This window comes from Symphalangus syndactylus, chromosome 4 (assembly GCF_028878055.3).
Source record: "Symphalangus syndactylus isolate Jambi chromosome 4, NHGRI_mSymSyn1-v2.1_pri, whole genome shotgun sequence".
Lineage (NCBI taxonomy): Eukaryota > Metazoa > Chordata > Mammalia > Primates > Hylobatidae > Symphalangus > Symphalangus syndactylus.
In genome coordinates, this window is record NC_072426.2 from 142986513 (window position 1) to 143003260 (window position 16748).

General features: G+C 35.7%; 1 protein-coding gene across 7 annotated transcripts in view; it reads left to right on the forward strand.

Moving 5' to 3' along the window:
* Positions 1-16748, forward strand: part of CLCN3 (chloride voltage-gated channel 3) — a 103482-nt gene that overhangs the window by 61648 nt on the left and 25086 nt on the right. For 6 of the 7 annotated variants that reach the window (XM_055276392.2, XM_055276387.2, XM_055276394.2 and 3 more), the window contains 6 exons: positions 5725-5824; positions 7133-7320; positions 8609-8731; positions 10181-10387; positions 13682-13762; positions 15302-15847. In XM_055276392.2, coding sequence (XP_055132367.1) covers positions 5725-5824; positions 7133-7320; positions 8609-8731; positions 10181-10387; positions 13682-13762; positions 15302-15847 — 1245 coding nt within the window. The remainder of the gene's footprint in view (positions 1-5724; positions 5825-7132; positions 7321-8608; positions 8732-10180; positions 10388-13681; positions 13763-15301; positions 15848-16748) is intronic. The other variant, XM_055276395.2, reaches the window with a different exon arrangement.

The window sequence follows — 16748 nt, forward strand, 5'->3', positions numbered from 1 at the left end:
CTATATTTTAAAAATCACATTTGTTAATTTTACCTTTGATCTCTTCAGAAAAGACTGTAAGTATTGGGAACCTATCATCCTCACAGTGGTAGTTAGAAGTTTCCTAAAATTCTAATTTTTACTGGAGAGCTCAAATTCTATCATTGGAAACAAATACACATTTATTTAACTTAAAAATGACAGGATTACTTGGTTTCATTATTGAGAAAATACCTGTCAAATTCCCAAGTCTGGAAAACCATAGTTTGATGTCACTCTTTCAAGTAAAAATGGTATTCCATTTAAGTGTCTAGTTTATTTTGCAACTCAAATAAATTACACAAGTGCTTTTCTTTAGGACATAACCTCATACTTCCACATGCAGCAGATGTGTGTAGTTATGCATAGCTCCTTATGCATGGTTCTTATTTCATCACCAAAATATTAAAAAGACTCAGTGGTTGAAGCGTAGCAGTTTTTACTGCTTCATCAAAGATGCTCTTATTTGAACCTGGCATAATATTATTTATTTATTCGATTTTACTGGGAAGCATGGAAGTCAAGAATGTAATGACTGCCAGTACATTTGAGTGCCACTGCCTGATTTTTGCCAAGGAGTCAGCAATTTTGCCATTGGTTTTGCATTTTCAATAAAAATGTCAACACAGTGAAAAAGGCACATAATGTCTTGTATTATTTTGTAAACAGTTTTATCTTGTAGACCCCTTGAAAAGGTCTTGGAGATCCTCCAAGGTGCCTGTAGACCATACTTTGAAAATCACTATTTTAATCCAAAGTGCCTAGATCAGACACACTATAAATCCTGTGTCTTGTATGATCATTAGGTAAATACATTTGTATTTAGAAGTATACATTCAGAGACATTAACAGTATTCAGGTTGGGACTTAAGTATATTTTAAAGTGTGGTACCTAGAGAGTATCCATGACACTATGTTCATAAAATTTTAGAGAAGGGCCGGGCGCGGTGGCTCATGCTTGTAATCCCAGCACTTTGGGAGGCCGAGGCGGGCGGATCACGAGGTCAGGAGATCGAGACCATGGTGAAACCCGGTCTCTACTAAAAATACAAAAAATTAGCCGGGCGTGGTGGCAGGCGCCTGTAGTCCCAGCTACTCGGAGAGGCTGAGGCAGGAGAATGGCGTGAACCCGGGAGGCGGAGCTTGCAGTGAGCCGAGATTGCGCCACTGCACTCCAGACTGGGCGACAGAGCGAGACTCCCTCTCAAAAAAAAAAAAATTTTTTTATAGAAAACTGGGATCAAAGGAAACCAAAACAGGCTGGTCGTAGTGGCTTATGCCTGTAATCCCAGTGCTTTGAAAGGTTGAGGCAGAGGATCGCTGGATCCCAGGAGTTTGAGACCAGCCTGGGCAAATATGGAGACTCTATCTCTACACAACAAAACAAAAATTAGCTGGGTATAGTGTCTTGCGCCTGTAGTCCTAGCTACTCGGAAAGCTGAGGTGGGAGGATCCCTTGAGCCTGGGAGTTCTAAATTACAGTGAATTATGATTGCACCACTGCCCTCCAACCTGGGTGATACAGCAAGACCCTGTCACCCTCCAAAACAAACAAAAAACACTTTTTTCTCTGAGTGTGTAAGTGGTTAGTGTACAGTCCTTGAAAATACTGCAAATGGTATATAGCAATATATGAAGTAGCCAATATGTGTCCTAGCTAATTTTATCAATCATCTCTTCCTAGACCAATCAAATATTTTTCAATATTTTGATCCATGCTTATACAAACAAAATTTTTTAAAGCTGGAAAATTCCACACATTTATATACTTACTATTGTTCTTAAAATTAATTAATTAATTTTTTTTTAGCAGAGTCTTGCTCTTTTGCCCAGGCTGAAGAGCAGTGGTGTGATCTCGACTCTCTGCAACCTCCGCCTTCCAGGCTCAAGCAATTCTCATGCTTCAGCCCCCCATGTAACTGGGATTACAGGTGTGCGCCACCACGCTGGCTAATTTTTGTAGTTTAAGTAGAGATGGGGTTTTGCCATGTTGGCCAGGCTTGTCTCAAACTCTTGGCCTCAAGTGATCCACCTGTCTCAGCCTCCCAAAATGTTGGGATTACAGGTGGGAGCCACTGCTCCCGGCCTACATTAAATTTTAAAGCCTTTCTATGTCAGTGCATATACCCAACCTAATTCTTTTTTTCTGTGAACTTTTTTGTTACAGTTGTAGCCTTCCTACCCCAGATTATTTCGAAGCAAATTGACATTCTGTAATTTCAAATATTACTATTTCAGTATTTTACAAAATGGTTGCAGTTTAATTGTTGTTCCTTTTTTATTTATTAGCTTGCATATTTCTATAGAGAGTTTACCCCACATCAACCATTTGGATTCCCTGAAGTAAAGGTGGTACAGGAAAGGGAGAAATCTTGAAATACTAGGTTCCTTAGCATCCTCAAAGTTGACCAATGAGATTTTTTGCTTGTTTGGTTGTTTTTTTCTGTGTCTTCATGGACTCACGGATTTAAGTATATTTGTGTTTTAATCATCACTGTTATTATTCTTATTGATGTTCATGTTATTTTAGATTAGTGGGAGCTTATTTAGTTTGCTATCTGTGTCCTTTGTCATGTCCTTAGATAATCCTAATCCTAGTCCTGATTCATCGTAGACATTTCCTGCAGCAAACCTGGAATCAGCCATTTCTCCAAGGAGCTCTCTGATTCCATTGAAGGAAAATATAATATAGGTACAATCTAGGCACTAGATGATACTTGTTACTTCTGGGTTGGCTATTGTTTCTAGCCTCCTAAGTTTATATGACTCTACTAATTTGAATTCATAACTATGGGGCTAAACCTCTAGTTCTTAAATCTGCATTTCCTTTAAGTCATGCCAAAAATCTGAACATCACAAACAGTCATTTCATTTACCCCACAATACACACATACAACATTGTCAGAATAACAGTACCAACACCATCTCCAACAATATGCCTACTGAAAAATTTTAGGTAATCTGTCTCCAGCCTCCCAGGTAGCTGGGACTGCAGGTGCACACCACCATGCCTGGCTAATTTTTTTTTTTTTTTTTAAGAGACTGGGTCTTGCTGTGTTACTCAGGCTGGTCTGAAACTTCTAGCCTCTAACAGTCCTCCTGCCTTTGCCTTCCAAAGTGCAGAGATTACACGCCTGAGCCACCATGTCTGGCCTATCCTTTATTTATTCCACCAAAGTTGTTTATACAAATTACTTTGTTGTAAAGTCCCTTGGAATAGTTTCTTCTGTGGCATTATGTTACCAGTTAGATGCACCTTCGATTCATTTAACTTTACTTCAATTTTTAAGGTTTGCTTTTTAGATTTAGTTTTGTTTTATTATACATATATGAAGTATTTCCATGGTTCCAAAGTTAAATGTACAAAACAGGCATGTTCAAAGAAGTCTAGTTTCTATCTCCGTCCCATCCAACCTATTGTCTTCTTCCCCTTGTAAGTAATAATTTACATTTTTAACTTATGGTTTATCTTCTGATTTTTAAAAATATAAGCATAAATATTTATATTCCTGTCTTTTAGCATACTTTTGGCCATCTTGCTTTTTTCCTGCATAACACTACATGTATCTCATTCTTTTTTAATTGCTGCAGAATTTTTCATTACATAGGTTTACTGCAGTTTATTTATCTGATGCTATGTTGATGAACATTTAAATGATTTCCAGATTTTAGGAACGGTGATGATTGAACTCTCTGTACATATATCTTTTTTACTTGGTACACTCCATCAAGCAATTACTTAAGTGACTGACTGTGATGCTGTGTAAGCAGTTATATAAAGAAAACAGCAGTGACTCAGTCTGAAAATGGCTTAATATTATCATATTTTCTTACACATTATTTATTTTTATTGAGGAAAAGCAACATGGAATTTAGTGATTATTTTTGAAAGAAATAACCTATTTCTAATTGTAAAGAATGGTTAATATCTGTGTTTGGTTGCTTATAGGGTAGAAGGGGTAAAATTGCCTCATTCAACTTAGAACTTACTGTGTCATTTTAGTGGGGCATCGTGACTTCAAATAGACCCAATTCTTGAAATAGACTGGGTCCATGTCCTTTGTAGGGACATGGATGAAGCTTGAAACCATCATTCTCAGCAAACTATCGCAAGGACAAAAAACCAAACACCGCATGTTCTCACTCATAGGTGGGAATCGAACAATGAGAACACATGGACACAGGAAGGGGAACATCACACACCGGGGACTGTTGGGGGGAGGGGGGAGGGATAGCATTAGGAGGTATACCTAATGCTAAATTACGAGTTAATGGGTGCAGCACACCATCGTGGCACATGTATACATATATAACAAACCTACACGTTGTGCACATGTACCCTAACACTTAAAGTATAATAATAATTAAAAAAAAAAAAAAGAAATAGACTGGGTCATTGAATTCCAGCTGTAGCCCTCCTTCAGAACAGTTGAGCACTGAAGTCCTGGGCTGAAAATTGGCTTTTTTTTTTTTTTTTTTGAGACAGAGTCTAGCTCTGTCACCCAGGCTAGAGTGCAGTGGCATGATCTCTGCTCACTGCCACCTCCGCCTCCCAGGTTCAAGTGATTCTCCTGCCTCAGCTTTCCGAGTAGCTGGGATTACAGGCACTCGCCACCACACCCAGCTAATTTTTGTATTTTTAGTAGAGAAGGGGTTTCACTGTGTTGGCCAGACTGGTCTTGAACTTCTGACCTCATGATCCACCTGCCTCAGCCTCCCAAAGTGCTGGGATTACAAGTGTGAGCCACCACACCTGGCCGAAAATATGGCTTTCTAAAGCAACAATCCTAGTAGAACAGAAGAGAGGTGTTGACTAGTTAGGGATTTAGGTTTAGAAGTACATTCTTAGTAAGAAAGGTGAGACTTACCTTCTTGTGTTTTAGTATAGTGAGATCTGGATCAAATCTATTACTCTTATTAATCTCCTAACTTCCTACACTATAGCCAGTAGAGGACACTTTTGCCTTACACAGTAAAGAAAGAGCCTCTGGACTCTAGCAATGGGATCGGAGCTCTCCAAACCTGCATATTAAAAGACCTGTAAGTTTTGGGGGGTCCGTTTGTCCACATGATTATTCTGTAATACATTGTATTTGTGGACATGGTATTATTATACACAGATCCTGTCTTTTAAAGAACATTATAATCCACTGAACTGCTAGGACCAGAGAATGACTGATAATTCAAACCATATTGTCTTACAGAAGACATATAGAAAAGACAGTTATGTGTACCAATTGAGGTTCAAATTTGATTCAATTTAAAACAATCTAGGCCAGATTTTATATAGTTTGTGGACCCTTTGCACTCAAATCTCAAGGTTCTTATTAAAATGCAGATCTTGGCTGGGCACGATGGCTCATACCTGTAATCCCAGCACTTTGGGAGCCCAAGGCAGGTAGATCATTTGAGCTCAGAAGTTCAAGACCAGCCTAGCCAACATAGCGAGGCCCAGTCTCATTTATTGAAAGAAAAAAACTTTTTAAATAAAAAATAAAAGCAGATCTTGGGTAAAGACACGTAGTCTGGTTTACAGGTATTAACAACTGTCTGTAATGTAGTGATTTTGCCCCAGACTTACCTTTTCCATTATTTAGTTCAGAAATTACTGTTCTATGTATGGTAAATGAGAAAAATTGCTGGATTCTAGAACTGTGGCTTCTATTCATAGTCGGAAAAATGAAGCATAAACATTTCTAATTTCAGATCAACAGCAAAAAGAAAGAATCAGCATGGGAAATGACAAAAAGTTTGTATGATGCGTGGTCAGGATGGCTAGTAGTAACACTAACAGGATTGGCATCAGGTAAAGAAAATTTTTCAAGCAATCCTTTTTTAGTTAACAGAAGTATAAACTGTTCTTCCCTCCTTCCGTCCTTCCCTCAGTTTTTTTTCAGGTACCATTGGATTTTAAAAAACATTTGTTTCTCTTCTTCAAAAAATCTTCTTAAATATAAGACTAGGAGGCAGGAGGTTTCCAAGTCTAGTCTTGGCTCTGTCACTTTACGTGTTTATCCAGCTTGGTTGATCTTTCTGGACTCAGTTTCTATATCTGTAAAATAAGTGGTTTGGATCAGATGATCAATAAAGTATCTTTTGATATTAACATCGTAATAAATAGCTAATATTTATTGAGTACTTCCTATGTGTTGTACACTGTTCTAAAAACTTGACATGTATTTAAACCTCACCGCAATCCTGTGGTACCAGTGCTGTCGTTATCACCATTTTACAGATGAGGAGACTGAAGCAGAAGAAAAGTAACTTAGTTTGACTGAGGTCATACAGTTTAGTAAATGGCTAAACCAGGATTTGAATTAAAGCCTTCTATCTCAAGACCTATCCCCTTCATCACCCTGCTATACAGCATGGCCACAAAGTCCCATGTGTGAGATTTTAAGAAAGAGCTGTTGAGGACCTGAAAACAAATCTTAAGCACTGTTATAATCACTTTCAGCTTCCATGATGGAAGATTATGTTCAGAAGACCACAAAGATTAAAATTTTTGTAGAGAATAAAGTACTGATAATTCTAATTGGCATGCATAATAATTTTATGGCCTCTATGTATGTAACCCACTGATCTCTTTATATAAGAAGGACCCAGATTTGACCATAAATTTGTGTATGTTTTATATTCTCACAATAAAATAATCTTGATATATGGTTTTCTGTAATTTAAGAAAATATAAATATTATTCCTATGAGTTTCAATAATTATTTCTAATGGACATTAAATTTTAATGAGATTGACATCATTTATAAGTCTGTTAATTATCGATTGAAAATTAGATTTGTGAACCTCCTGCCAAGTAGCTGTCTTTTGAACGTATTTTAGTATCTTTTAAACACTGTTTTTCAGATCACAATTAATTTGAATGATGTAACTTTTTAAAATTCCAAACAAAAATAGCACTTTTATTGTAAAAATAACTCTTTACACTTTTAAAATATATGTTTGTAACTAAAATTTGAAAATCTTAAATTTATATGTAGTTCATAAATGACCCTTTATTTAGGAGTCTCCTGCTTTCCACTTGCCTTTTAACTAGATTGTTCTCGACTCCCAAAAAATTGACTTTTTTTTTTTTACCATCTCCAACATATTTTTACAGGGGCATTGGCTGGATTAATAGACATTGCTGCCGATTGGATGACTGACCTAAAGGAGGGCATTTGCCTTAGTGCGTTGTGGTACAACCACGAACAGTGCTGTTGGGGATCTAATGAAACAACATTTGAAGAGAGGGATAAATGTCCACAGTGGAAAACATGGGCAGAATTAATCATAGGTCAAGCAGAGGTAAGTCTTGCTTTGTCTCAAGATGAATTAATAATTGATATAGCAAAATGTTTCCAATTCATTTAATTATAGAATTAATCACATATTAGATGATTGCATACACATTAAGTGGATCCACCCTTAACACATTGCAGCAAGAAAGAATTAAGTGCAGTATTGTTTCAAGAAGCTTTTTTATTAGTTAACTGCATAGTCATATAACATCCTCTGGATTGTGGTGCAAATATATTTGAGCTGTAGTAGAAAAGAAGTGATAGTTATTGCAGTAAGATCTGTGTAAAGTTACTAAAAAGTCAAGTTATTAAAACTAATATATTACTAAGATTGGGAAGTTTGAATTATGAAAGTATGATTATCAAATAATTTAGTAAAATCAACCTACGTAGAGATAACATTGAAGACAATCAGACGTTTTTATTTGTGGCATTACAGCATTTAAATGATTGATTTACTATGATCTACAAAGAACATTTTAGAACTTAGGATGTTATTTGTATATTTTTTACATGATGACGGATATATTTTTTAAATTTTGTTTTAGCTGAACTTAGAGCTAAAACATATACATTTGTGGTAAGATGAGTACTATGCTGTTTACCTGGCTTAATTGAATTGAGTTTAATGATCTTCTGGAAAGTTGCAATAGAATGAAATCTGAGTGGTGATGCAATTTGTTTCCACTGTTTCCAAAAAGTGGTTTGTAGGCAGAGATTGAAGTATAGCTGAGATGTGTTGGTAACAACACTTTAGGGATTAGGAAAAAGATTAAATGGGCTTAAGGCTCCTTGGTATATATAGGCATTAATTTTTGGATTCTACTTAAATATTTTGTTCATATAAAGTTTCTATTATTGTGGAAATAAACCAGGAGACTTGTACTTATTTTACTGAAGTTTCTTTTCTTTCTTTTTTTTTTTGGCCAGGGGGATGGAGTCTCACTCTGTTGCCCAGGCTGGAGTGCATGGCATGATCTTGGCTCATTGCAACCTCCGCTTCCAGGGTCTAAGCGATTCTTCTGCCTCAGCCTCCCGAGTAGCTGGTATTACAGGCATGCGCCACCATGCCCAGCTAATTTTTGTATTTTTAGTAGCGATGGGGTTTCACCATGTTGGCCAAGCTAGTCTCGAACTCCTGACCTCAGGTGATCCACCTGCCTCAGCCTCCCAGTGCTGGGATTACAGGCGTGAGCCACCATGCCTGGCCATTTACTGAAGTTTCTTATGACAAGCATTTGCATTAGATGTGCAATGTAAATTAAATTCATACTCTTGAACTATTTTCTTTTTAGGGTCCTGGTTCTTATATCATGAACTACATAATGTACATCTTCTGGGCCTTGAGTTTTGCCTTTCTTGCAGTTTCCCTGGTAAAGGTATTTGCTCCATATGCCTGTGGCTCTGGAATTCCAGAGGTAAGCCAAGTAATATTTAGTGTCATTAAACATTATTGTGATGCTTATCTTTTTGCCCTTAGTGATAATAAAAGTTGGCTTGTCTGAAGGAAAGGGATAGTTTGTTCATAATATGAAAAAAAAATTTTTAAAGTATAAGCTGATGGTAGACATCATTGAAAAATATTGTTTCCCATAGTCATTTGGTCATTTACTGTGGAGGCTGATTTTTTTTCTCTCACCACTAATTTAACACATGACTAGGCAAATTTTCAGACTATTTAGTTAAACATCAAGAGCCTGGAAAAAGTATCTTTTGACCTAATGTTTTTTGATGGATTAGTTGTTATTTTGCTGTTATGACCCTGATTTTTTTTTTTTTTTTTGAGACTGAGTCTTGCACTGTCACGCAGACTGGAGTGCAGTGGCGCGATCTCAGCTCACTGCAACCTCTGCGTCCCAGGCTCAAGCAAATCTTGTGTCTCAGCCTCCTGAGTAGCTGCGATTGCAGGCACGTGTCACCATGCCCCACTAATTTTTGTATTTTTTTTAGTAGAGATGGGGTTTCACCATGTTGTCCAGGCTGGTCTCAAACTCCTAACCTCAAGTGATCACCCGCCTCAGCCTCCCAAAGTGCTGGTATTACAGGCGTGAGCTACCACACCTGGCTGTGACCCTGATTTTGATACATTCATTCTCTTTTTATAATTACCTTTTGATTAGATAAGTTAAATATTCTTGAATTTGGCCATTTTATGCTTTGAGAAAGTAGTTAATCACAGTGAGTCAATAGTACAAACTTTTGGGTTTTATTTTTCATCACAATAAAGTAGAGTTATACATAGGATTGATTGAACTTGATTTGAACTTATTTCTTTTCTCTTTTATTTTTCTGTAGTTAAGTAAGTTACCAACTTTTTCCTAACATTTCTTTTTAAAATGGAATTGTAGTGATCTTTAAGGTTGTATTAAGAATATCTTTCATAAAAAGCAATATCATGTAGTATATAACAGTTGTCATTCATCCTTCTTGATACATAAAAAACTATTCCACATAATTACAGTACTCAGAGAAAACATAATATTCTTATTTCTAACATAATATCTGAAATATATTTAAAATATTATGCTTATTTTTACAACAGAAATATCCAAATTTGCCCTTTTTTTTGGTTATGTAATTATAATCCTTATAGTTAAGGTCTGTATTCATTTTAACATGGCCTGATATTTTGATTTTGTTCCTGAGATAGAGTTGCCCTCTGTCCTTTCTTGGGTAGAGAATTAGATTATAATATCAATTTATTCTGTTTAGCATTACAGGTAAAGTTTTCAAAAAATTAAATTTTTCTATAGGTTGCTAAAATTTGTAAGGTCGTTTTTGTGCATAAAACAAGAAAATAACTTGGATTCGTTAATATTCTCATGTTTCTTAAAGGACATTAAGCTTCCTTAATCTTTGCCTTGTAGATTAAAACTATTTTAAGTGGATTCATCATCAGAGGTTACTTGGGAAAATGGACTTTAATGATTAAAACCATCACATTAGTCCTGGCTGTGGCATCAGGTCTGAGTTTAGGAAAAGAAGGTCCCCTGGTACATGTTGCCTGTTGCTGTGGAAATATCTTTTCCTACCTCTTTCCAAAGTATAGCACAAACGAAGCTAAAAAAAGGGAGGTAAGTGTCTTTTGTAGTTAACTTGACTGAAAAATATATATTATATAGTATTTATTTAAGTAAAGAATTTCTTAGTGTAAAAATAATAAATTCTGAATTCAGATAAAAAATTTTGAGATTAATTTGTGCTAATTTTGTTTTTCCTGAATAATCTATAACATCTTTCTAGAATCCATTCCCAGTGCTGCTCAGTTAGTCTTAAATTTTAGAGAAGCTTTAGATAGACAGCTGGTGTCCATTGGGTTTCAGTTGCATTTCATGAATATCTTCCTGTTTTCACTTTACCTTCCATCTTTCCCCTTCTGAAGTGTTTTCTAAGCTTAGCTTTGTTTTTCACTCTTACTTTCAACATTAAGAGGTTGGGAAATCTTAATAGCTGTGTTTTCCTCCTGGAGGCAGTGTCTGGTGCCAGTGTAAGTGGTGTGTGATATGAAAAATGCTATCCAGTGCCATGGGGAAGTTCTGAGGGCCTTTAGAAGCTCTTGAAGTTTAAATCAGAAATTCACATTAAAGAGATTACAGAAAATCCTTTTCATTTGATTGTTTAAGGCAATTTCTTTTACCGTTTCTTTAGGCCAGCCTGAGATCTTCTACAAGACCTTGAAACCTTATATATATTATGGATTTCCTCTGATGTTTCCATATTGCTCTGGGCATTTTCCTGAGTCCTTTATATTAGCTCTAGACTTTGGGAGCCCAGTCCCTTCCTATTTTCCAAATCTAAATCTACAGCACTAGATGGTATGGAGATCTTTGGGTTTTTAAGATAGGATTTTTTAAAAAACATCTCATTAAATACTGGCATAACCTTTTCATCTTGTTGGGTTTTTTTATGTACTATAACCAAAAAAGTAGAATATTTTATCAAACTGTTTAATCTACAATTGAAATAATTCTAGTGCATTTTAATGTTCGCATTAAAATATTGTCCTTGCATTGGACGTAGATATCCCAAAAGTGGAATACTTCAGATTGTCATAGTTTCATCTCTGAATAATTGTGATTCCAGTACTTTATAACAAAAATAGCTAGCATTATTGATTACTTTCTGTGTATCTGGTACTGTGGCAGATACTTTACTTGGATTTTAATACTTAATTTCGCAGTAATTTAGTAATATGGCCCCGTTATCCTCATTTAGAGATTAGGAAACTAGGGCTGAAAACAGCTACCTAACTTGGCTGAGACCACATACCTAGTTAGTGACGGAACGTGGATTAAAATTCATTTTTCTTTGACTCCAAAGTCTGTGGTCTTATCTACATTACTGCCCTTACGACTATGTGGGTATATATTTGTGTGTGTTCAAAACAAAACTCAAAACCATCCTGTAGCATAGCAAGTTAGTGGCTAAGATGGAGCTAGAGCATTTGCCTCCTCAATTCAGTTCCATTACTTTCTGTTGTACCTTTATATTTTTTGGTAAGACTTTTACTTATTCTAAGTTCAAAAAATGTAATTTATTAGATGTTTTAGAAATTAAGTTTACCTAAATTTTAATGTTCATACTGTAATGATTAGTTAATGTTTAATATGTTGTTATTCTGTCACCTTAGTGTATATATAAATGGCAAGAATTCACGGTTAGTTGAAAGCATTAAGGTCCCATAGTTTTGTGTAGACAAGAGGGGAGAGCATTGATATTTTTAAATTAAATGCTTCTTAGATACGTACGAAATGGATTAAAATGTGTTTATGAGTTATAGATACATAGGTGTTAGTTTGGTTGTAAATGCAGGATCAGGACATTCAAATAAATATGTCTGCATTCGTTTTAGTGGAGAAAAAAAAAGAAGTTAAATTTGCTCCCTTTCCTCCCCAAATAAGCAGAGTCTACATTCTAATGCCAACAATTTGATTAAAACAAATATTTATTTATTTTTAATTCACCAAACTTTTATAAAGTATTTACTGGATGCCAGGCACTGTTCTAAAGCACTCGCTATATATTTACTCAATCCTTAAGAGCTAAGTAATATTATCACATTTCCATTTTAGAGAAGAGAAAACTGAGGCACATACAGGTTAGGTTATCTACCCATAGTCATACAGCTAGTAAGTAGCAGAGCCATGATTTCAACACAGCAGCCTGACTATGGAGTTCATGGTCTTAACCATTTACAGCTTAATTTTGATTATTTATAATTTCTCTTCTGGAAATGTAACAATTGACCATTTGAAGAAATACGTTAGGTAGCCTTGGATATTTGCTGCATGAAAATAGTGAAAGGAATACAGACACTTGGCTGGACGTGGTGGCTCACGCCTATAATCCCAGCACTTTGGGAGGTCGAGGCAGGCAGATCACCTAAGGTCAGGAATTCGAGACCAGCCTGGCCAACATGGTGAAACCCCGTCTCTACTAAAAATACAAAAATTAGCTGGGTGTGGTGGCGGGCACCTGTAATCCCAGCTACTCGGGAGGTTGAGGCAGGAGGATCACTTGAACCCAGGAGGTGGAGGTTGCAGTGAGCTGAGACCACACCATTGCACTCCAGCCTGAGAGACAAGAGAGAAACTCTGTCTCGAAAAAAATAAAGGAATACAGACTCTTAGAAAAATAATTACAAATAAAACCCTAGTGAAATTATAGGTGTAGTTGGCTTCATACTGGTGGGAAGTAGACCATTACCATCTGATAGACTGGGGAGCTGGAGAGAGGACACGGAAGAGTGTCCTTGGATTTTTCTTTTCCTTTAATTTTTGTGTAGAGGTGTTGGTTGGTGAGACTGTAACTTGAGGAGCTGTTCTGTGTGCTTTCAGAATGAGACTATCTAGATTGATAGTATTTTAGCAGTATTTCAGAGGGCATAGGGTAGTGAAAATATAGAGAATCTTACAAGGTCTTCAGTTCCCTGCATATCTTGCTAGGATTTGGAATAGAGTATTTATGGTGGAGCAGTTAGCTCTAAAATTTGAAGAAATGATATCCTATTTAAAAAAGCCCCCCATCCCAGTTACTGCCCTCCCCTCTTATCTACACAAACATACATCTTGAAAATTGTCTATATTCATTGCTTCCTCTTCTTTACACCCTATTCACATTAGTATATCTGGCAAAAAATGTTTTTTTAACTGAATAGTAAATGCATGACTGACCTTTCAATTAAAGCACAGGAGAAAGAAACAAATCTTAATAGAAGAAATGAATACTTACCCTTTGCTTAGGGAGCAAGGAAACATGCAAGTTAAGTTCAGAAAATCCATTTGGAAAATTCAAGTAACATGAAGAATTTTTATTTGGTACATTTGAATTTCTACAAAATTATGAAATGAGCCATATCCTCTTTCTAGGTGCTATCAGCTGCCTCAGCTGCAGGGGTTTCTGTAGCTTTTGGTGCACCAATTGGAGGAGTTCTTTTTAGCCTGGAGGAGGTAGGTAAAAAAATACAACAATTAAAATTATATATAATTACCATTACAAATATATTTCACACATTTCAGTTTTATAGATGATGTAATAGGTAGAGACTTTGTTTTCAAATTTATTTTTCTAAAGTTGTTTTCTACTCATTCTTACATAAAAAGTAAATGTTATTCATGCTTCATAACTAGAGGAAACTATTTTTAATTTATTCATGTATAAATATTAGTAATTATTTAAAATCTAACTTTACTTTGTTGACATATTTAAAAGTAAGAAGATGTGAAGTTGACTTAATAGAGGACATGTGAAACAATCTATTTCCATTGGCTAAATTCTGTATTTTTATTAGAGATGGGGTTTCGCCATGTTGGCCAGGCTGTGTGTGTGGTGTGTGTGTGTGTGTGTGTGTGTGTGTTTTGTTTTGTTTTTATTTTTGTTTTTGTTTTTGTTTTTGAGACGGAGTTTCGCTCTTGTTGCCCAGGCTGGAGTGCAATAGCGTGATCTTGACTCACTGCAACTTCCGCCTCCTGGGTTCAAGTGATTCTCCTGCCTCAGCCTTCCAAGTAGTTTTTGTTTAAAAAATTTTAATCAATTCCTATGTTGTGTTTTAAAGTCTTTCCCATGTGATTATTTCTGATACTGATGTTTAAGTTAAGTTACTGATGTTTAAGGAAATAACTTTAGTCACTTCAGTGGATTATTTTGTTTTTGTTTTTTTAATAGGTGTTTAAGACTTTTCTTTTTACATAAAAATGTAACTAGGAATTTTTTTTTAAATTTTTTTGACAAATAATAATTGTTTTTGTTTATGGGGTATAATGTGATGTGTCTATACATGTATACATTGTGGAATAATCAAATCAGAGTGATTAGCAAATCCTCAAATATTTATTGTGTCCTTGTGGTGGTGAGAACATTTAAAATCCTCTCTTTTAGCTATTTTGAAATATATAATACACATTATTAACTGTAGTCACCTTACTGTACAATAGAACACCAGAACTTATTCCTCCTCTGTAAGTTCATACCCATTGACTAATGTCTCCCCTTTCCCTGTTCACCTCCCCAACCCCCAGCCTCTGGTAACCCCTATTCTACTCTCTACTTCTATGAATTTAACTATTTTATTTCAAGAATGTTTTTAAATTTACTTTTTTCTTTTAGTTGTTTGTATTCTTTTTTCCTTTTTTAATGTAGAAGAGATAAATTAAATGCATTATAAGCTAACAGGAGTTGGTGATGGTACATTTATTTTTAACTACCACGATTGAATTGAATGTGAAACTCATTTTGAAAATAAAACAGCACTAGGTATTCTATTAGTATTTATTAGATATTTATGATCAGTTGATACTGTCAATTTGTAATGATGATCACCATCTCCAAAAATAATAATAACATCAATTTTTCTTATTACAGTAAAATCCATTACATGTAAATTCTAACTACAGCAAAATTTAGAGCTAGGATATTTACCATTCAAGTTATATCAGAAACATCTTATAAAATTATAGCATTAATTTTTCTTTTCCTTTTCTTTTTTTTAGGTTAGCTATTATTTTCCTCTCAAAACTTTATGGAGATCATTTTTTGCTGCTTTAGTGGCTGCATTTGTTTTGAGGTCCATCAATCCATTTGGTAACAGCCGTCTGGTCCTTTTTTATGTGGAGTATCATACACCATGGTACCTTTTTGAACTGTTTCCTTTTATTCTCCTAGGGGTATTTGGAGGGCTTTGGGGAGCCTTTTTCATTAGGGCAAATATTGCCTGGTGTCGTCGACGCAAGTCAACCAAATTTGGAAAGTATCCCGTTCTGGAAGTCATTATTGTTGCAGCCATTACTGCTGTGATAGCCTTCCCTAATCCATACACTAGGCTAAACACCAGTGAACTGATCAAAGAGCTTTTTACAGACTGTGGTCCCCTGGAATCCTCTTCTCTTTGTGACTACAGAAATGACATGAATGCCAGTAAAATTGTCGATGACATTCCTGATCGTCCAGCAGGCATTGGAGTATATTCAGCTATATGGCAGTTATGCCTGGCACTCATATTTAAAATCATAATGACAGTATTCACTTTTGGCATCAAGGTAAGTGCTAATGTGAGGTGATATTTGGGTAATTTTGGCATGTTCAAAACTTATATGTGGAATGAGAGAGTTGTTGTTTCATAAATGACTGAAGAAAGTACTTATCTTTTGAGTTTAATTTTAAGTAATGAAAAAGATAATTCCTTAGCATGTATTGTTGACCATGTTATCTGTTGCTATTTAACAAATTACCCCCAAAACTTAGCAGCTTAAGGTAACTACTTATTTCGTTCTTGATATTGGGTCAACGACTTGGGAAGGGGTCAACTGGGCAATTTTTGCTTGTGGTCTTTCATATAGTTGTTATTAGATGTGGCGAGGGCTAATCATCTCAAAGCTTCTTTTTTTTCATTTCCTTTTTAAAAAACTGTTTTGTGAGTACACAGTAGCTATATATAGTTTTGGGGTACATGAAATATTTTGATAGAGGCATGGAGTGCATAATAATCTCAGGGTAAATGCAGTATCCATCACCTCAAGCATTTATCCCTTGTGTTACAAACAATCCAATTATACTCTTAATTATTTTTAAGTATACAGTTAAATTCTTGAGTATAGTTTAAAGACTTCTTCATTCATGACTAGCACCTAGGCTGAAAAGATTCAGACACCTGGGCTCCTGGGATCAATCATGCATACTCTGTCTCTTGTGCTCTCTCCCGCTGTCTCTCTCTCTTTCTCTCGCTTTCTTTTTCCTCTCTCTCTCTGGTTTTCTAGGGTGGTGGCCTCAGGGAATTGGATTTCTTATAGTTTAGGATTCCCAAGAGGGCTGTTTTTAATGTAGCCAATGAAGTCTTGCAGCATGACTTGTTTTATTCCATTCATTGAGGCAGTAACAGAGGCCCGCCCACATTCAGAGGAGGGACATACACTTATTGGGACTAAGTGTCAGAGAATTCAT